General features: G+C 38.5%; 1 protein-coding gene across 2 annotated transcripts in view; it reads left to right on the forward strand.

Annotated features, from left to right (window-relative positions):
• The window catches only part of MYO1B (myosin IB), a 114196-nt gene extending 92401 nt beyond the window's left edge, over window positions 1-21795 (forward strand). The window contains exons 21-30 of one of the 2 annotated variants that reach the window (XM_068407191.1): window positions 769-837; window positions 2513-2599; window positions 5634-5720; window positions 8855-8929; window positions 9317-9451; window positions 10360-10466; window positions 13529-13661; window positions 15215-15367; window positions 16273-16400; window positions 18975-21795. In XM_068407191.1, coding sequence (XP_068263292.1) covers window positions 769-837; window positions 2513-2599; window positions 5634-5720; window positions 8855-8929; window positions 9317-9451; window positions 10360-10466; window positions 13529-13661; window positions 15215-15367; window positions 16273-16400; window positions 18975-19098 — 1098 coding nt within the window. In that variant the 3' untranslated portion in view covers window positions 19099-21795. The remainder of the gene's footprint in view (window positions 1-768; window positions 838-2512; window positions 2600-5633; window positions 5721-8854; window positions 8930-9316; window positions 9452-10359; window positions 10467-13528; window positions 13662-15214; window positions 15368-16272; window positions 16401-18974) is intronic. The other variant, XM_068407192.1, reaches the window with a different exon arrangement.
• Window positions 21796-22171: the final 376 nt, after the last annotated feature.

Here is a 22171-nt window from a genome sequence, read left to right on the forward strand (position 1 = left end):
AGATACTCGTCTGTCTGTTCCCTCACAAGGCATGGCAGGCATCGGTCATGGCCTTGATGTGGCCTAGAGGGGATTCTCTCCAGCTTACTCAGAGAGATGTTCACTGTAATTGAGTGGGCTGAGTGTGAAGTCTAAAAGCCTTGTTGCAAAGTCTATCAACTGTTGTTCACTTGCTATTATACCAACCACTGGTCTGCTGGAGAACTGAGCTTTTTAGAAGGAAAATGCTCAGCTATCCAGGAAGTTTATTGTTCAAAGTGGCATGCTTGGATAATACTCCAGCATGTTGTTCAGGAATCCGTGGGGTTTTTTTTCCTATTCCTAAATTATCGTCAACTTTTGATATTATAAAGGGACTGTGGGTAATAGGAACAGCACAAGTTTTGTGAAAAGGTGGTAAAAAGCTTAGCCAACAAACCTGAGCATTTGTGACAAGCTTGTGTGCTACTCTGTTGGTGGGAAAGACAAATAAAGCTGTTACTGTTAGTATTTAATCCATGTAGCTTTTGTGCTGCTGACCATGAACTTAGTGTTTCTGTAAAGAGAGAGTGACATTGTCCATGCAGCATTGTTGATGTGCTTTGTTTCCCCTCGAGCTGAACAAAGAATCTATGCTCTGATCTGCTTGGTCAAAATTTGTTCACTTTTTACAGTTAGTGCTTGTATCCTTAATCATATTTTCAAATGTTAGTAATGAAAGTTTTATTATACAATATTTTATAGTTGCAATATTCTGTTCTAAGCATCACTTATTTATTTCCAATACAGCAACAAAAAAAGTATCAGAAGATAAAGAGTTCGGCTATTATAGTACAGTCTTACATCAGAGGATGGAAGGTGAGTTTCCTGTGACTGCGGCTGTGTCTGCATGGTGAGGTAAGGAGCAGCTCAGAAAACACATTTCTAGTGCCCTGAGCCTCCTGATTTTCATGCCTTCTGTCCATTGAGCTGTGGCTGTGCCGTAGCCGTTGTTAAACACTCGTGTTTGCCATAGAGGAGAGGTGAGTTTGGGATATCTGCTTGTAGCCTGGCCTCTAAATCCCTGCAAATGGTGCAAGTGGAAGGCTGGGACCACACTAAACTACTGGGTTATCCTCGGCACGTCTTCTGCCAGAGAATTTGGAGAGAGGTGCCCTCTTTACATGAGCTGGAGTGTGAATGAGTGAGTGTGGTGTTCAGAGCAAACCTAGGTACGTGCTAACCAGGCAGCCTGGCAGCTCTGGAGCAGGATCGTCCGGGACTGTGCCACTGGGCTCAGGAAAACTGTAATGTTGAACTGATTTAGAAGAAATAAGCTGTGGATGGTTGTTATTTTACGGCTAGCAGGAGTCTCAAAGAGTGAATAAAATTGAAAGCAGGCTTAAAATAAAGAGTTTGGATCACCAAGAGTTTGGGCCGTATGTTACTTGGGTTAAGACTTCAGTTCTCCTCTGTGTGCTAAGCAGAGGGGGGAAGTGTGCTGTAGTCTGCTTGTGTTGAGCCAAGTACTTTATTGCTGTTTCCTTGTCCTCTGCCTCAATTTGCTACGACTTTGCTGCTTCTCTGAGAGGTTTGTACTTCGTGAAGGGATAATCCTGCAGCCATAGTAGAGACTTAGTGATGCTGTAATAAGAGGTAAAAATGAGGTTAACAACTCTGATGAAAGCAGCCCTAGTGCTTAAAGCAAGTACTGCTGTCCAGCTTCAGAAAAAATGTCCCTGGGCTCCTCTGTTTCCTTATTGACCTTTCTCCACCCCACTAAACGTGGCTTTCTCCTCTATTTAGGGAAGAGAGAACTGCCTTTAATCCTGGAGTGAGTTCCCTTCCTGTCAGGCAGAGAAGGAAGGGGCTGCAGTTACTAGCTGTAGGTATAAACAGCCCTTTCCTGCCCAGAAGGTTTTAAAGTTTGCCAGCAATAAGCTAGCATAATTTGATTTTACTATTTTTCTTTATTTTTACTTTGTCTTTATTATTTTGTTTAAATGAGTTTAAAATATCCTTTCAGTCTAACTATTGATGTGCTGTCTTTTCCCATGAGTGTAATTTGAAGAAAACTGGGTAAAAGCATCATCTCATCTTGAGTTATGGTTTTCTGTTTGTCATTGGAAAACACACTCCTTTGCAGTAGCACTGCCATGGATAAAAGCCTGGTATGACGGCAGAAAGCCAGGCAATTTACTTGTGATTTATTCTTTATTGCAGTCTAAATGGATAAGACATATACTCTGTGGAGGAAAAGGATTGTTGCCATTGTACAGACAGACATACAGGTGATGCAGCAAATCTGGGAGAGAACTAAACGTTGAACTAAGATCCCCTGAGCTGCCAGTCCCAAGCTCTGACTTGTGCACACAATCCTCCCTGGACCAGTGAATGTTAGGCTGTGGAGCATTTATGAATTTATTTGCTTGGGGATTTGGAGGCATTGTGTTTTGGTTTTGCCTAGATTTACAGGTTGCAGTGCCTTAGTGTAAAATCATTAAGAAATTATAGTTAGTTATTTGAATAAAATAATGTTTTTAATTGTTCACAGGCTCGGAAGCTTCTTCGGGAACTTAAGCATCAGAAGCGTTGTAATGAGGCTGCCACAATAATTGCTGCTTATTGGCATGGTACCCAGGTAAGAAAATGGCAACAAATTGTGCACATAATTGTCTCTACATAGAATGAAGAAGGCTCTTCAGGCTAAAGTTATCTGGGGATATTTTCAGTGGCTTAAACTACTGATTTTTATGTTTCTCTTTGCTGCTAACATGTTTTAGCTGGTGCAGTCTGGGAAGCTTGGGACACGCTTTAATATTTGCTGTTTGTAGTGAATGGTTTCTTTCTTTCTTTCTTGCACTGTTGGGAACTTGCAGTAACCTTTTCTTTCCTAAGCTTTTCTATATCCCATTTTCAAATGCATCACAGGCGCGAAGGGAACTGAGACGACTGAAGGAGGAGGCTAGAAATAAACATGCTATTGCTGTTATTTGGGCTTACTGGCTTGGATATAAGGTACTTCATGCACATATCACATGCCCCCCTTCATTACCCAACAACATCAGTATTTAATCAGTAATAAACAGTGAGAATTAATGACTAAACAATTGACTTTAAAATAATGGAGCATGATCATTGATTCCTTCCATTTCCATTCATGCTACACTTAATAAATCTGACAACATTCTGTACGTCAGTTTTTGTACAGTAGGAAATTCTTTGCATGGCAGCCAAGTAGTGATTTGCACTAACAAGCCATTAGACTAGATTAAAAACAACTAGACTACAGTATTCTCCAATTAGGAAATGCACTTAACTACATGTAAATATGCAAAGCATGGTTTGTGGGGGGAGAAAAGGTTGGGTGGTTTTGGTGTGTTTCCCCCCTCCCCCAACAAGTGCTTTCAGTGACACTGTGTTAGTGATCCAATTGAGATTTTCACTGGGCTGTGTATTCTGCACCCTGGACAGTCTTCATTTACAAGTGCAAACCAACGCTATTAAGTTTTACTAAATTTTAGTTATAATTGGTTTAATTGATTCTCTGGCTGTGATTTGAACCAGTAAGAAAATGTCAGTAAGTACAAGTAAAGCACGGTTTTATGACCTGATCTTTTAGCAGAAAATGATGTTAGTTTGCAATTCTAAACTTACAGCCCTAGAAAAATCCCAGGAATTCCAGCATCAGCTGTTTGTTTTCAGAAGCAAAGTCCCACTGAAAGATTCTTGCTAATCCCCAGCCTGCAGTTGTGGGTTATATGAACATTTGAAATGCTGTTCAGTAGAGGTCAAACGTTTATTGGTTTCAATTAATAAATTTGTAACTTAGTTGCAAACCACCTTCAGTAAATACATTAAGTTTAAAACATCTTCCAGTTATTATTTAGGTTGGTGGGGTGGGGGGTGTGTGTTGTCACAACACCTTGCCAACCAGATGGAGAAATGTGCTCAAACTACATCTGGAGTACTAATGCCGAGTTTGGCCTTTGCTATTTTGATATAAATCTATTTGATTTCTAATGAAGTGGCAGCCCTGGGAATCCAAACAAACACGTATGGAATTTCCCTCATACTAGAGAGACTTTGCATCTTCTCAGTTCTAGCTTGATATTTAGGTGGCTATGTAATTTGGGACACACTGTTTCCCTTATGTTTGTTTAAATGCAATACATTGATAATTTATTTTATTTTTAACCAGAGTTCCTTTCACCCCAAAAATTGCTCACTACTGCAGAAGTGATATTTTGTTTCCTAGGTTTAACATGTTCTTTAGAGTTAAAAAAGACACATCCAGAAAGCAATTGCAATAGTGTTAACTTTGTTAGAGCTCCTGATTTAAATATTTAGTAGGTTTGGATAATGTTTTAGTAGTTATTTTTATCAATTGGCTCACAGGAATTTTGTGACATTCCTTAAATGTAAATAATCTAAACAATATATATAACCCTAAAGATAATAATCTAAATTGAATTAATATTAGAAAAAGAGTATCTGATAAAAGATAAAACTTGTTGTTGGTGTGATGTTTTATCTTTTCCCAGAGGAATATTTAAAACAAACATCTCTGAAAGTTATCTTCAGAGATCACTTGCTTTACCGAAAAAAAAAAGCTATAGGCCTCAAGTACTCAGTTTCTTTGCTTTTCACAAGGCCGACAAACATGTAGCTTTGCAGAGGCCTTGCTTTTACAGTGCTGTGTAGTAGGAGCTTTTGATGAGGGAAAATGTGTTCTTTATGGGAGCCTACATCTAATGCAAATTAACCTTTCTGGCTACATCAGAAAAGTGTAACTGGCACAGGCTGGAACTGCTGTTGCACAAGTCTGTCTGACAGCGTGTAACTTGACAACTGCAGATTTATCGCCAGAGCTGCTGATCCCATAATACTGGAACTCTTCGTTTTACTTCACTTTTATCATCAGATAACTGAATAACAGATATGCTGGTATCTCCTACAATGGGAGATCCTGTTGAGTTGCCCACACATGCCTTTGTGTTTAGAATACTTTGCAAATTGCTTTCCTAAACTGGGAATGATTGATGAAGGGTAGGTAGGTGCCTGTCTCTTTGTACACCAGGAAGGCACTAGGTTTGCGGGGTTAACCCCTTCATTCCGTAAAGACAGACATAATGTATCAGGCTGGAGAATTTTTTTTTAAAGTACATAAAGATCAGAATAAAAAATAACCTCCAGAATAAAAGCGCTGGTAATTCATCATTACATACGTAGTGTCAGAGTTGATTCTGTTCTGCCCAGGCACTTGCCCATAGAAGAAGTGACTAGATAGGGAGATTTTAGTAAGTCTTTTGATTTTCATACGCATCGTTTTGATCACGCAACTGCAGGCAAAGTTCTCCATTAGAATCAAGTTATGAGATACCACTGGTTGTGAGGTGTGCACGGAAGAGAAGATGGAAACAGTGATAGCGAATAGTGGGGCTGACAAAATTCTGACCTGTACATGACACTTAAGCAGCAGTGGAGGCTTTTTCAACCTCCCATGTGGCCTCACACCAATTCACACTGACACGTTGGGTTTTAAAGGTTGAAGGCTGTTCTTCCATCTTCCTATACCTTGATTGTAAGTTGGCTGTTCTATGTGGGAGAAGCCTTTTCCTGGTTGTGCTACCTGCATCGGGCTGTCTCTTTTGTTCACTATCTAAACCTTTTAGGCTCGAAGGGAATTGAAACGCTTGAAGGAGGAGGCTAGGCGTAAGCATGCTGTTGCAGTCATTTGGGCTTACTGGCTTGGACTGAAGGTACTTTCTCAAACACTCCTGTCTGTCAACATGAACTCAATAAAGCGTGGCATCTTACTAACACTTAATAAACAAGCAGTTATGTGGGCTTACTAGTAGGGATGATTTTTATACAGAATTACGTTGCTTAATTTTGTCATGGGCTTTTCTGAAAAACTCATAAGCCGAAAATGCCTCATTTACAGCGATATTTAGGCCTCAGTGGTTTTTGTCATATCAGGAATTTCAGTTTTCAAGTGAAAAACACATGTCAGATTAAAGGGACCCTATTATGGTTGTTGGCTTAAAAACCTGACCTGTGTTGGCAAAGATCCTATCCGGAAAGATTACAAGGATGTGTTTTCTTATTGTGACCTCTGCTTGTTTGAATGGGAAGTACGGTGGAGCTGTTTGACTCCCACTGCTGCTCACGATAGACCCCTGGCCCCAGTGTGGAGGGCACGGTGTAAAGCTAAAGATAATGCCCTGTCACTTCCATCAAGCCTTTTTAGGGCATGGCAGTGCATGCAGTTACCTATGGCTCGTGGCAGCCGTGAATTCCCAGAAAAACTGAGACGTACAAGAGCCTTTTGTTTTCTGTTCCTCGCTTTCAAGGACTGGTTGGCAAAAGAAAACACATTTGTAATCTGGAAAAATGTAGTTCTGCTCTGTAAATAGACTATGAAAATGGCACCTTGAGATGTTTCAGGTCTGTGCCCAAATGATTTACACAACCCAGTTTTCAAACATATTTTTTCAGATGCAGTCCTGAAGAACTGCGGAAATCCGAATCGGTTTTGTTTGGCTGGGTGTTGCTTTGGCTAATACGGATATTGTAGACTACAGAGGTATAAAAGGGACCAGTTTGCTTGATAATGCAGAGTAAAGCCCAGCTCTCATATTCTCATACTTATTCTAACAATGATGAAATGGGAAAAAATAGTTACAGAACATATAATTGTATATAATCTGTGTGTATTATGTATATAAAAAATCCATTACAATACATACAGGGAAACCAGAGCTGGAAATACAAAGGAGCCACTTTAAGAAGTCGTTCTGCAGATCAGAATCACACTTTAGGTATTACTGCCAAAGTGGGTCTGTTTTTATGAGTTTAAAACAAGAATATGTCCCTCCTGAGAACTAGAGGCTGTTTTATGTCAAACAGCGGCATTTAAATGAGAACTGATGAATCCAAAACCTTTAAGGCACATTACAGCAGGAATATGTTTCTGCCTGTCTGTGGTGTGGTTTTTCAATGTATTTTTTAAGCAGTGTTAGCGGCACATCTCTCTCACCTGAAACACACAGATTTTTCTGAATAAGAACATAGGCTGTGATTCCAATATATCCCTGTTACCACAGGCAATTCTCATTTGTCTGATGGCAAAGTGTTTTCACCCATGACATATGCTGGTGAAGATTTAAAGTTGATACAAGTCACCAAGATTAAACCATTAGTTCTTGAGTCTTTTTTTTTTTTTTTTGATTGTGTGATAAGTAGGTTTTAACAGCATTTGCGGTACTTTCCGGATTTAGGCTTTTCTGGAACGGCTTGCATTTCTCAGCGCTTGCTTTGCAGCTTCCCTGCAGCGCCAATAGGATGTGTGGGTGTATATTAGTCCTTCTGTTCCAAATTAATTTGCACACCTTGCAGCTCACAAAGAATAATACAAAGCAACATCATTAGAGAGAGTCTATGAGAACATGGTGATGATTGTGGTTGGAGGAGTGGCTTTGAGTGTGTAATTTCCATCCCTGAATAATAGATAAAGGATGTACACTAATTATAGAGCACTAAACCTTACAGAAGATTGGTGAATAAGAACTCTAATAATTTTTCTTATAAAATGAGGAAGAAAAAATTATGTGCTGTATTTGCATAGAATGAAGACAGCTGAATGCTGTCCTTATTTTGTTGATGCATCTTAATGTGTAATTAAGCAAAGCCCATTCATCTGTGGGGTTTTTTTTAATCCCAGAAAGGTGACAGATTCTCGCTTTCAAAATGCTGGCTTATTTTAAAATGCATGACACTCAGTATGGGGCAGAAGGTGTGCCAGGATAAGTCAGGCGCACTTTTTTTAATAAGCTGATGTGGGTTTTTCCTCTGTGGATTTCCCTTTATTTTCTGGTTCCAGTGAACTCAGCAACACAGAGCGAGTTAGCTAAAACCACTAAATTTGCTCTGGGGTAAATTATGCAAAGCCACGATGTTTTCCCTGGTTTTTGCTCAAACTTTTAACAGGTGTGTTGCAGGCTGTGCCAAAGTTTGATCAAAGTTGGGGGATGTTTCAGCTAACTTGACGTGAGCCTGGGCTTCACGTACAACTGCAAACCAGTTGTGCTCTCTCTCAGATTGGGTTTTCTGAGGGCAGGAAATTTAGGTACTATGCTAATTAGCATGGAGGGAAATACCAAGGGCAAAACAAGTCCTCTTGCGTTTACAAGCACGTGTAAAAAATTAGTATCACCTGCAAAAATGGTTCTCAGTGATCACTTTTTTGTTTGTTTGTTTTTTAATAAATTTTAGGAGCAAATATCAAGCTTGCTGACATTAAGCAACCTTTGTGTTGATTCTCTGCTCTTATCAAAGACCAAAAACTTATTTTGCTTTTGGAAAGAAGACTGCTTGTGTGAAAAGACATGCACAAGTCTGCTCTGAAAAAAAAAAATCACTTTTTTATTATAGTAAACTGTGTTTTAAGAATCTTAAAGGAGAAAAATCAGAAGCAGTTCATCAGTTAACTATATAATTAATATCAGTGTTGCTTCAGACACAATAAAATATGTATTACTGATGATACCTCACTTTTTCCAGCCCAATTTTATGCAAAAGCCTATGAAAGTGGATTCATGCTGTGAATTCAACAATATTTAAATATCTTGCCTTTTCAGAGGAAAGTATTTAAAATGCTCTGTTAGATTTGCAAATGACTGTACTCAGGTCATCCAAGGTGACTTTCTGACCTCTTGGTCCCCAGTCTGGTTCATATATTTTAAATGTACCCAGTTCGTGTTCCTATTTCAGGGAACACTTTGCATGTTTGTATGCTTTTTTGGTGTTTTCTGCCATAGAGCTTTATAAAAGAGTACCTGTGGAAACAAATTCGTTCTTTGTATTCACTTCAAGGGTTTGTTTAACTTTTCAGGTCCGTAGAGAGTACAGGAAATTCTTCAGAGCCAATGCCGGAAGAAAAATTTATGAATTTACCCTTCAGAGACTTGTATGTATATCTCCATACAAAGCACATGTTCATTTTCTGTGTTTTAAATTTTTGTTTTCTAGCAAGAGTACCAGCTGTATTATGGCCTTGATAGTCTTTGTAAGGAAATGTCCACGCTAAGCATATGGAAAATGGGCAACTTAAATATTCTGATGTTGTAAAGAAAGGATAGTAATAGTGTTTTGAAGGTGCGAGAATGGCACTAACTAAGCATTTGCTGCAGTGTCGGGATGCTGGCTTTTTAAATCCATATTCAGGTTTATTAAAACTGAGCGTTGCAGTTTGGTAATTGTGCTTTTAATCACAGAGCATCTGCTTTTCCTTGCTTATGTCAATAACTCTGGTATTTGAACATTAATAAAAGATCTTGCTTCAATTTTATCACAGATGCAAAAATATTTCCTGGAAATGAAGAATAAGGTGCCTTCTTTGTCACCAATAGATAAAAACTGGCCAGCAAGACCTTACCTTTTCTTGGACTCAACTCACAAGGAGCTAAAGAGGATTTTCCATTTGTGGAGGGTAGGACACATTCTGGTCCAGTCTGTACAGAACTTCATTACATGATTTTTCAGTAGTTTTGTTCATGAAGAGCCTATTTTTAGGTTGTGTTTCTTCCCATTCCAGCCAGGATGATTTTATTTCTTTGGAAGAAGTGTGTCTTTTGATCATTGTCTTTGGCCTGCAAGGGGTATAACTATCCTGCCTACTCCTTTCTGGGGCTAGGGAGAGAGGATTGCTTCCTGCCATCGGCTTTAACTTAATAGTAAAGCAGTATGCCTGTTGCCTGTTAATTGGTAGCTTATAATACTTGTGTCCATGGCCAGGACTGGGACCAAGCTCTTAGACCAACATTGGAAGTACCGGGTGGAATTTTTTACTTATGAACTGTGGTTAGCTGAGATTTGTTTTGGATCTTTGGATGGAGAGAACGGCGAGAATCTGTATAAGTGCTGATGAGACATTTTACTGGTCTTTGTGGGCTATGTTTTCCGTGAATTGTCAAGGCACAGTTTTTCTTTCTGAGCCTGCAAAATTCATTCTCTCAGCTGCGTTTCTTTCTGTTTACATGAACTTCCACAATTGTGGAACTATATATGTTTCTGTGAATGTTTTTAGTAGTCTTCCAATGATGGGTATCTGATAGATTAAGCTCATGTTCAAACACAACCTGCTTAAATGAGATGGTTTAGATATTGGTTTTGGTGTAATTCAGAAGTATCTAGAACGGGTGAGGAGAAAAACACCTCTGCTGTTTGTTACTGTGCTGTAGGCACATGGAGGCATGTAGGATGGAGATGAGTCACTTCAGAAGTATACAAAGAATGTGCATCTTGAGCAATAAGCAAACATTGGTCTGTGGTGCTGCTGCTTCAAATCAGATTTGGAAGGATAACTTTTTGGTTTATTTAATATATCATGTTTTGTAGTGTAAAAAGTACCGAGACCAGTTCACAGATCAGCAGAAGCTTATATATGAAGAAAAACTGGAAGCAAGTGAACTTTTCAAGGACAAGAAGGCTTTATATCCAGCCAGGTAATGACCTATTCTGCTGGTTTAGTGTAGAGTAAATTCAATATGCTTACATAGGTTTAGGAAACTAAGCAAGATTTTGCTTTTTATCTTCAGCAGGAAAGTGCATTTTCCTTGTTTGACAAAGTCCCTCCATCATTTTACTTCACAATCCTGGCAATTGACCTCAGTTTGCTTCTAACTTAGATGTTGTTGCAGCCCACTAATCCTGTGACACTGAGCACTTCTACCCAGAAGACACTATGTTTTGTTGTTCTAACCCCCCGTGACCTGTTCACATCGTAAAAGTTTGGAGAACTTGTAGAAGGGAATAACTCTCGGCCTTTCCCCTAGTTTCCATCATGCTGATTCCTGCAACCAATAAATGTGGAGTGAACTGCAAGGCTCTAAGTGACAATGTCACTCCCAGATGAGGCGTGCCAGGGAGCTCTCCTCTGTTCAAACTTAGTACATTCAGCATAATGCTCTAATGTGAAAACTAGGTAATTTAAGTTAAATACATTGGTATATAACTTTTTGAAAGGATACTTAAACAAAAAGTGCTTAGAAGTTAATTTCCATTTTAGAATCTTTTTTTTTTTAATTGGAGTTTTTAAAAATGTGAAGTCCCTGCAAATAAGTGGGGTGTTTTTTTTTGTTTCTCAGGTTATTGAGTTCTTAGCAATGACAAGAATTTATCAGTTTTTATTTGAAGAGCTAACATTACTCCAGAAAGTGCAGTAGTATCTAATTTTACTTAAGGAATGCACTTTTTCTTTTTTTTTTTTGTATGCAAGAAAACTGACAAAATAGAGATCTGATGTCCTTGAAAGAAGTTGAATTGAACTTTTTAAGTGACTATGAGCTTAGAAATTGTGGTTTTCTTGAAAACAAAGGTCTTGTCCACCTGAGGAGAGCTTTTTTTTAGAAGCCATAGTTTGAGCTCAGCAGGAACAAGGCACTATAAAGCAAGAAGCAAGGTTCAGTAGAGGGAGGGACAGGAATCTGCAAGAGTTGATGAGAGCAGTTCCATGCATGGACCAGCTCTGCTTGGTTGTTTGTGTGTTGTATTGGTTTTGTTTTGTTTCATTTTTCATTGAGACATTTCCTTTTTCCCTGTAATGGGCTCAGTATATGTTTCTCTTTCTTTCCTTCAGTAGATCACTTATTTAATGGCTGTATATGTTAGCCTGTGGTTTGTTCCTTATTTGCTTTGGGAAGTCTCTTTATGCTGCTGGGAAAAGAGAAAGATGCTGCCTTTGGACTTTTCTAGGAGCAAACAGGGCTTTTTTTACTTTGAGTCAGTATACATCTGATCAGCGTAGAGCTCCTTGGGAAGGAAGGAATTTTATTTATATTACTGGTTTGGTATCCCTGGGTTTTTTTACACCAAGACTGAACAATGAAATATTATACAGAAAAATATGTATCAGAGTTACTTTTGTCCAAGACATTCTTAAGTGGTATATGTGATAGAGGGTAACTGTGGATTCATTTCAATTTTAGCTTGTAAGTCATCATAGTTTGATTAGGGACTAAGTCTACAGGGAATCTTCTGTTTTGGTGACTGTGGTTCATAATGCTAATTAATACAAAACCAAAAACCCCACAGCTCCAACATGGTAGAAAGTTAGAATGCTTTCCCCACCCTGCACTCATTTAGAAACACTTCCATCTCTTTTTGTCTTGTATTCAGAGCTGATTAGCTCCTGTTGGGTTTTTTAATCGGCCTAAGGGTGGAGGAAATTACTATATAAAGTTTCTAGTTAGTTAGTGTGATAATGATTGATAGGATGTAGCTAATTTTCTGTGTATAATATAATTATTTAAGAACAGAGAGGGACTTCTTGTGAGTACTAAAATACCAGTACCCTTCCTTTTCTCTCCCATCTCCCTGTGTGCCAGAGATGCAATTACAAAGGCAGTGCTATTCCACATAATATATTGGTTCCTCTTGGGCTCTAGTCTTGGCAAAGCTTTGCATTTAGTGCTTTGACTGTCATTTAATCAAAGTGATTAGTTAAAGTGACTTCCAAGCAAAGCAAGCAGCAACTGTATTCACCAGTTCCTAACTGATAGTGAAGCTCTTGCTGTATAACCCTGAGGTGGATAAAGATGGGGTGATTTGTAAGCACAACAAGTCTTGACAAAGAGCTGGTACACATTTAACAAACAGCAGCAGATCTTGAAGGCAAGTTCTTGTCTGTCACTCGGAAATACTGCGAACGAGCAGAGGTGTCAGTCATACTGAAGTTTTATTTCCTTTGTTTTCACAGAGACTCTTACTGGGTGATTTTAAATCAAAATTGATTGCATATGGAAGGATGTACTTGTGTCTGATATCCATAGCAATTTGGCCTGTTTAATTGGAAAATGTTTCCAGAGCAAGAAAAAAAAAGATCCTATTACTGTCTTTGGTGATAGATTTCTCTTTATTCACCATCGTTGTGCTGTTAATATGTACAAGATTCTGTGTCTAATACACATACCGTTTCTTACCGCTCCTCCTCCTTTCTCCTTTCCCCTGGGATAATGTGCTGGGAGATATATCCACACTGTAGCAATTCCCAAGTTATTTTCAGCTGACATAGTATGCCTCCACGGCACAGACTGATGCCGACACCACCGCGCTGAGTGAACGGTGGTACCCACCTGGAGAGTCTCGGGGCAGAGCTCGGGGGGCTGCAGTTTTCAGCTTCTCTGCTGCAAGGACAATTGCGCTGCATAACCAAACAGCACGTTAAGAGCCCTGTTTGCATTCAGTTATGTATTGCTCTAATTATTCTGTTATACAATTGCAAATTATTTTGCGTTGCTATTGTTTAAAACAGGTAGGAAAATGTGAGTAGAGGCTTCTGGGTTGATGAGAGTATTTTCGCTAAAAATGAGGCAGCAAATGACTTTCCGTGGCAGAGAGTGTATCAAAGTTTAAGGAAGCTTCTGGCAGTGTAGAGTCATTGAAAACTGTATTTGGTTCATGTCCTGGCTCCACGGAGCCTGAAGCAGAACGTGACGGTTTCAGGAGGTTTACTGCTTCCCTGCGATTCATGTTTAACTCGTGTTTCTCTTGCCTTTTTGTTGGGCAGTGTTGGGCAGCCATTCCAAGGGGCTTACCTGGAAATCAGCAAAAACCCCAAGTACAAAAAACTTAAAGATGCTGTGGATGAAAAGATCATTATTGCAGAAGTTGTGAATAAGATCAACAGAGCTAATGGGAAGGTAATAAAATGGCATTGCTTTATCCAGAAGAGTAGATAATTTTTGTTATAAATAAACTGGGAGGGAGACTTCGTTTCTGTCATGTAATAGTCTGAGGATTTTAAAAAGTGCCTTTTTTAAGGGCAAGACTGGAAATGTTGGATTTCCATAAACTGGTGATTTTAAGCACCCATTTTAAATTTACATAAAGATTACTAAAATCTTGTTTAGGTTTGTCGTTTTCAGCGACTTTTGCAAACAAAAATGGTATCTCATCAACTGGTAACAGGCTGTATTGATTCACAACTAAATGTAGTCCAAATGTAGTACCAAACTTAGATCTTCTATTTGCCTATTGAAGAAAATAAATATTAGAGAATATTGTTCTTGTTCAAGTTTTTAGACAACTTAAACTTCCAAGGTTCACACTGTCGTTCAAGCTCCTGATTATCACATTTTATTGTGTTTTAAAATTGTGAGTGGCATACTCTGCCAGCTTTGCCTGTCTTCTGATTGATACCAAAAGCTTTTTGGAAGCAAGAGGCAAGTTTCTTGTATCATTTGAATAAAGCTGTTAAATAAGCCGGGTACTTTTTTATTCTGCCAACACAGAACTTGTTTTGCATTTAAATTACACTTATTAAAACAGGAAGTATTATCCTCCCTTAGTAAATGTAATTGTTTTCACCATATCTGTCTAAATATTAGAAGTAGTAGATCTCAACTTCTCGGATGTAGATGTCATTCATGCATTTGTAGGAGTGAAATTAGATTGCCTGTTGTTGATGCCAAGTTAATTTTCTGGTTTAGAAGAAACTAATTAAATGAAGACCATACCTTTCCTGTACTTGCATAGGCTACAGCTCTCAAGATTAAAAAAAAAATTAATAATGAGCTATGGTTCTATGTGCTTAAGACACCTACTTCTTAATTATAATAGTTAAGATTTTATGTAAAATCTTACAGGAGAAAAAGCTATATGTAGATTAATTTCTCATTTCTCTTATTATTTTCTAAGATGAATTTAAGAACACACATTCACGCTTTAAAAATATTTGTTGCTTGACAATATGAATGTGTGTGCTCCTAAAGAATAATTCCAATAGATAAAGGGAGGAGAAAATAACATTGAAAATACCTACATGATTTGTGGTGTTCTGCAACACAGTTTTGGTGAATAACAGTGAGGCTTAGTCCTGAATTAGCTATTGCTGAAAAGGCACATTGGTTTTCCTGAGGACTGACAGAGCATGAGAAATGAGGTTATCCTGATTTGCATAGTTTCCGAGTTTGTTTCTGAGTTTTATAACTGTAAGCTAGTAATTAAAGGAACTGTTTATATCTAAGCATATGTGCCAAAATGAGCTAAGCTTCTCAATCTATAATTAGACACATAAATAAATCTGACCTGATTTTAACTGATCTGCAGCTTTTACTGAACATCAGATGCTGATGTTTACTAATGTGGGCCAAGCTTATTAACTCTGTGAACTGCTTGTAGTCTTAGTAGGTGCTCAGTAAAGACCAGTTCTCTCTTTGTATAGATAATGGTTTGTGCTCTTGTGTTTTCACAGGCTACATCCAGGATTCTCTTATTAACCAAAAATAACGTTCTTCTTGCGGATCAGAAATCTGGGAATATCAAGTCAGAGGTTCCACTGGGAGATGTTACCAAAGTGTCCATGAGCTCCCAAAATGATGGCTTCTTTGCAGTGCACCTCAAGGAGGTGGGTTACAACTTTATAATACAATAATGTGACTGGTTTACACGCAGTGATGTTTGTGGTATTAAGTTGTAATGGTTAGCCTGTAGGTTTATTGAACTTTGCCCTCTCTGTAAAAGCTTTGATTTAAAACTACTGAAGCCAAATGAGACCAGGTATTACAGTATGAACAATCATTTACTTGAGAAAATCAGACTTCGTATTTCACTGTAGCCTTTTCAGGATTGAAGTTTTCCATTTGTAATATGGACCTTTAATCTGGTTGGGATACCTTGTGGCAGCGTTTTCCTTTTTAGCTGCTCATACTATTCTTCCTGACACACTGGCAGAATATTTCTCTCTTCTTTATGGGATGCCAAGAAATCATTGTTATGGCACAGCTGATTTGGTTACTCAGTTCTAAAGAACTTAGTTCAGTGCTATATTTGCTTCACTGCACTGTCAGCATTGCTCTGCTAAAATCATTAAGCTGGCCTTTGTATTCTAGCTTAAATGAATTTGAAGAACGTCATATATAGTGTCTTTTCATACTGACCACCTTCGTCCTGATACTGTTGTTGGTAATTGGTTTCTCTTCCTTTCTGAAAATATTGAGAGCTTGCTGTGGTGTAGCCAGAAGGAGGGATACAGAAACACTACAGTTTTGTAGGACAAATGAAGGTGACCCTCCTTTAGGGTCAGAAGGAGTTTTTAACTTTCTCAACAGGTTTGTAGTTTATTTGAGAGTGAATTGCATTTTGATCCGATACACTGCACTGCATCCCTATTTGATTTACAGAAGACAAAAGACTGTTGTTTCATTGCTCTGGGAAAAGAAGACTCCTTGTAAAACCTCCTGCTGGGCTAGCATTAAATATTTTTCATATTCCAGGTTTTAGTAGTCCTGACTACTTTCCTTTCTGTTTCAGGGTTCAGGAGCAGCTGGTAAAGGAGATTTCCTGCTCAGCAGTGATCACCTTATTGAAATGGCCACTAAACTTTACCGCACTACTCTCAGCCAAACCAAACAGAAACTCAACATTGAGATATCTGATGAGTATGTTTCTTGCTTGCTTAAAAGTGCATTTCCTTCAATGCAACGTGCTAAAAAAGTCAAGTATCTAATGTTAGAAAAACAAAACACTGTTGTGTAACTAGTACTTCTTTTCTCTTGACAGCATACTTGTAAATAAGGGTCCAATTTTCAATGTGTACTCATTTCTAGTATCCATTTTGGCTCTTATTTCCTTGACAGTCATTACAGAAAATGTACTTTTCTTAAGGTAGTTTCAAATAGGGCTATGAAGCAGAATTGCTGCTGTAGAAATAATTAAGAGATGCTACATTTGAGAGAATTCTGCATGTGACTGAAAAGTTCACATATTCCTATGAGGTGTTCATTGATTAGAGTGGACACTGGGTGCCAAGTTCTAGTGAAAACAACCAAAACAGAATGAAAAACTCCTCCCAAGCACACGTAATGATGTGGTGCCAGTAATGTAGGTCTGTAAAGCTCTACCTTCTCTTTTGTGAAGGTGAAAAATATATTCTTAAAATTCCTGCTGATGGTGTTTGAACCACCTGTTGTTGTTTGGGTTTTTTTTGGTTGTTAACAAGCTTTGTTTGATAAAAAACTTGCATCTTAAATTAGTATTTCTTTCTGCTTGGTGCAGTTTCATACTTTGGCCTTAAGCAAGGACTGCACTTGCAGTGTTTATAGCCATGGAATAAAAATGTTTGTGTGTGTCAAGTCCTAAAGCCTGCTGAGTAAGAGTCCCTCACTTAGTCCACCATTGTTGTGCGCTCAGTTTGTTGTGTGAAGTGCCCCCTGATTTCAGTAGTGTTGATTTGGTGGGTTTATTAATTTTGAATAAAGAAGAAAAATTGGAACCCTTTAACAGTAGTGAAATAAAATTTCCGTAGGCAAAAACCTTTTATCTGGCTGCACAGCGCTGCTGGTATTTTAGAGTCATGATTGCAATTACAGTTTGTATCTGTTCAGATTTGAGGGTTTATTTAAAGGCTAATTTTGCTCTTTCCTTGAAAATGACAACTGCCATTTTCCTTCGTTCTGTTACCAGACGTGATTTAATTTGCTCCAGGGTGTGTGTTTTTAGCCTCTAAAAGAGCGTGGCTGTCCCCAGTAAGTTTCTAGTTTAATGATGGCTACAAAGGAATAGATTATTAAAACAGAGTTTATGCATGCATTGCATTAGTCTGGACTGCCTGCCTTAGCTCTGGAAAACAGTCTGCATTCTGGGAGTCTTGCATTTTGGGATGTGGCTTTGTTTCTTGTCTTGCAGATTAAAAACATTCAAGTGTGTATTGCTATTGAGTTTATCCAGACTAAATAATTTTAAGCTGTTAGCAGTTCCATCTCTGATGGTGAGGCAGTACTCTCTTCTCCCTGCTAGAGTTTAGATACAAGCCCAACTAGGGATTGAGGAGAAAATGTGGCCTTACTTTGACTACTGGTCACTACTTTTTGGGAAGAAAGCTGATACAAGCAAGAGCGCTGTTGATCCAGGGGTATGTCTAGTGAGAGACACACTGTTTATATACACAATATTGGAACAACGGGCCTAGGAAAATGCAGCGTTGGCGACAAGAGATGATGGCTGTAAGACCTACTCGCGTTTTCCGGGTGCTTGCATGGCTGGGAGCGCCGAACAAGTTAATCTGTGAGCGTCTGGGCTGCGCAGCAGGAAAGCGGGACCCAAGGGCAGCTCGGCGCGGGAGAGGCCACTTCCTCCCCTGAGCTCTGCCGTCAGCTTGATTTGTGGTTTCCGGCTGGAGAACAAATTCTTTGAAGTTTTTGGCCTCTGCTGGAAGACTTTTTAAGGATGCTAAAAGGGAAAATCTGCTGTATTACAAAGGACTTTTTAGGTCAGCAACCGCTGCATGTGAGCCAAGAGGCAGCTTTTAATCTTGCTATCCAGATCAGTGAGAAGTTTGAGGCTCCACAGGAGCCTCTTGGTTTGTTTGGTTTTTTGGTTTTTTTTTTTTAAAGCAATTCTCCACATTCAATGAAATTTCTCTTCCAGTAAAAAGTGAAAAGTCAAATCCGGATTAATTTACCCTCGACTGTAGGAAGTACCTAAATTTGGAGATGGCTGGGAAGGAAGTGAATTTTCCCAGTTGCCGAGCAGGGGTCTGTAGAGACTGACTAAGGATTAGAAATATAAGAGCTGCTAAAATACCAGATATACTAAATTAAGCATAAACCAGAAGAGCGCTCCCAATGCTGCTATAGAAGTATTTAGCTTCCTTCCATGAAAACGGAAAAGTCCCTTTGGACGATGGTGAAGCAGTTGGAAATAGCCTTTGCTGCAGTTCTGGTACATTAGAAATTCTGTTTTAAACTGCCTTTTTCTAAAGGAATAGCAAACTATTATGAAAGGTCCAGAGTTACAGGCAAAAGGCCTGTAGTATAGTAACTCTATTAAGAGATACTACCTGGAGACTCGAGCCATACCATAACCTATGGCTCTTTTTTATTCCCCAACTCTTAACACTAGACCTGAAAATGACATCTTTTGGAGTGATGCTCAGAACCAACCGGGAAAGACTTCTGCTCCTCATGTGGTTTTTTTCCACCTTTAACTCAGACATATCTTATTCCCTCTCCTAGGTTTCTGGTCCAGTTCAGACAAGACAAAGTGTGCGTGAAGTTCATACAAGGCAGCCAGAAGAACGGCAACATCCCAACTTGCAAGCGAAAAAACAATCGGCTTCTTGAAGTGGCTGTCCCTTAACTGCAGCTGGTGACTCTCACGGACTTGTTTCTTTGTAATAGTGCAATTTTAGTTGCTTGGTTTTGCTGGTTTTATCCCTTTCTGGAGCTGTTGATGGCTAATAGCCTTAGAAACCCTTGGCAAAACATTTGATGGATCAACTTTTTAATCTTTTTGTTCATGCCAGAGTTTTAACCCTCAGTGCAGATTTTTACCCAGTGAGGCATTTTTACCAGCTGGCATGTATCTGTCATACATGAATCATTCTCTTTGTTTAGCAGTCATATTTTAGTGCAGCATACCATAAACCCACATATAAATGATAAATTACTCATATTCCTTAGTCTAGAGATCCGCTTGACAGAAACTATACATGGCCTCAATGCTTGATGGCTGCTTGTGCCCAGTGTCTTTTTATACCGACCTGTTCTGGTGCTCTGCCGGGCTCCTTGCCACCACTGGGAGACCGTCAGGATGGAGACTGGCACGCTAACTCCTGCAGTTAACACTAGGACCTCTGTAACTTGATCTTTTAGTCAGTACAGCACAGGAACATTAATTCTGCAAAACAGAAGGAATATATGGTATATAAGCAGCTATATGCGTAATTTTGTAGTAAAAAATGCAAACATTTTGAAACAGGATTTTTAATTAGGTCAGATGTTTTTAATGACTTTATACAGTAGAAATCAGTAGATTAAAGAAGCTTGTTTCTTTCACAAAAGCTATACAGTTCAAGGCATATTTTCCATTCTGCTTTTTTTCTTTTAAATTATCAGTTAAGATTAGAGCCTGAAAAACGCAGTAGTACTCGTAACACAAGTAACTGCTAGGTATTTAAACAGTTAGCTATTAAGTGAAGGGTTTGAGCCTTTCTTTTAGATATTGGCATGTACAATGTGCAATAAAACATACATGACATTTTGTGAAAAATTATTTATAATACATTTTTGTGTGCAAGAGAGAGGATTGGTGCAGACTGCATAGACAATGTAGGGGTTAAAATAGATTTGTGTTGTTAATTTGCAGTTTTTTAGAGTGTACACTACAGTTGTCAATTTGGGAAGGATACTTAATTAAAAAATCCTTAATTTGGGGGTCTGTATATAAATTGGTATTACGGTAATAAAACTGTTCTAATTCTGTGCTGTTTGGTACTCCTATGTTATAACCATATTTTTGTACTCCAGACTATTTTATATAACTTGTGTGCCTGATGTAAATGCGTGCACAGAAAACACAATCAAGAGCTGCATTATAAACTGTCAGTGTAACTGATTGCACTTAATCTTTTATAAGCCAGAAGCATTCGTTGAAATCCTGAAGAGGAGATGCATTTTTCGATAGAAGTAACTACTCAAGTGAAGGGTTTGTTGGATGTGACTGTTTGATTTGTTGATGCAAGGACAGGTGAGAAAGCATTGTATTTTTGCAGTCTGATAATAGGACAGATTGAGACCCTGGGTATCTGATGTGCAGTGCTGGAAGTCCGAGCATAAATAAAGGAAAGATAAAGAAAAGTTCAGAGTCTCGTTACTCTCCCGGTGGTAAAGTTGTGTAGTGCTCAAGGCTCCTCTGGGTAGTTCAACGTTAACGTTGGCTCTCTGTGTTAAAACGGCTTTTACTGCAATAGATGTTCTAGTGCTAATGGTTATCGGTCTGAAAAAAACAGCTGGTTTGGGTTATACCACATTTTGCTTTGGGATTAAAGTAAATGATTTGCTGTGATCTGGATGCAAAGCAATTGTTTTAACTGGTTGCTTAACGTTGCTGTTAAAAGTCCATGCACGTGACCTTGAAAGGTGGGAGTAATCAAAAGATGTATTTTCCAAACTATGCCCAAAAGTTGCCTCTTCCTGATGATCTGAGTTTGAACTCTTAACAATTGAGTCAGGTTAATAGTTTAGTAAAATTTAAATAATTTTACATGTATTGTAATTAGAGATGCTTACAAAGGAAATCATAGTATCAATTTGTAATGCAAAATTAGGATACTTCAAAGTAATTATTCCATTGCCTTAAGAAGACAGCACATAATAACATGGTATTTAAAACTCCTAAATCCTGTATTAGAGTTGCTGCTTGGTAAAGATTGGAGGGTTTGTAAAACTGTTCAGTATCTTGAGAACCTTACAGTAAAAAGCACAAGGGGCCAATTTTTAAAATGAATACAAAAAAAAGGAAAATAAACACTTGAAGTCTGATGTAATCCTGTAGTTGCTTGCAGGTAGGAAATGGGAGAGTTTAGATTAAAGTGCATTGGGATATTTGGCCCATGAAATTAGGGTATTACAGGATAATATTAGGATGTTTGACCCATCCCAGGCAGACCCAGTACACATCTCTCTTATTTTTTTTGATCTTTGCAGCAAGTCACAATAGCTACGCTAGCGTAAGACTGGAAGAGGGGCAAAATTCCTCACTTCGGTTGCTGCTGTTTCATTTCTTTTTCGGGACCTTTACAGTGTTTGTCTTGCGTATTAGCTGGTACTTTGTGATAGTTACCATTTGACGCTTACATATTTCTTAATGTACAGAGCAAGTTTTGCTGAGCGTGAATTCTTTCGATATGCTATATGAGTCATGGTATCTTGATGTTTAGATTTAAGTATCTAGGATGTTGAAAATAAAAATGCAAGGTCAGCTAGTTTTTTTCTTTTCCTCTGTTTTCTTTCATAACCTTCTATCAAATGGGAGTTGTAAAGAGAAGACTGTTCTTATGGTGCTAACTTTACACATACTTTTCCTTGTAAATTTTAATTTGTCATCTGAAAGCTGGGCAAGGATCATTAAAAAAATCAGATTTGTTGCATGATACGTTCCAGAATCAAATAAAATTCTATTCCTAGACCTATACTTTCTCTATATCTGTATCTTCCTTACTGCCATCAAATCTAAACAGTGCAGGCGACTGGTTTTTAGGTTAAATATACACAACATTAGTATGTACTTGGAGACACAAGAAATTTTTATTTTGTATGTGATTCCTTAAGAGGCAGCATGTCTTTCTCAGTGATTCCCAGTAACCTTTTTCAGTGCAATTCTTCAGCGCAGATCCTTCCCTGGACGTTGTTTTCTCTGAAAAGTCTGCAAA

Source organism: Nyctibius grandis, chromosome 9 (assembly GCF_013368605.1).
Source record: "Nyctibius grandis isolate bNycGra1 chromosome 9, bNycGra1.pri, whole genome shotgun sequence".
In the NCBI taxonomy this organism is placed as follows: domain Eukaryota; kingdom Metazoa; phylum Chordata; class Aves; order Nyctibiiformes; family Nyctibiidae; genus Nyctibius; species Nyctibius grandis.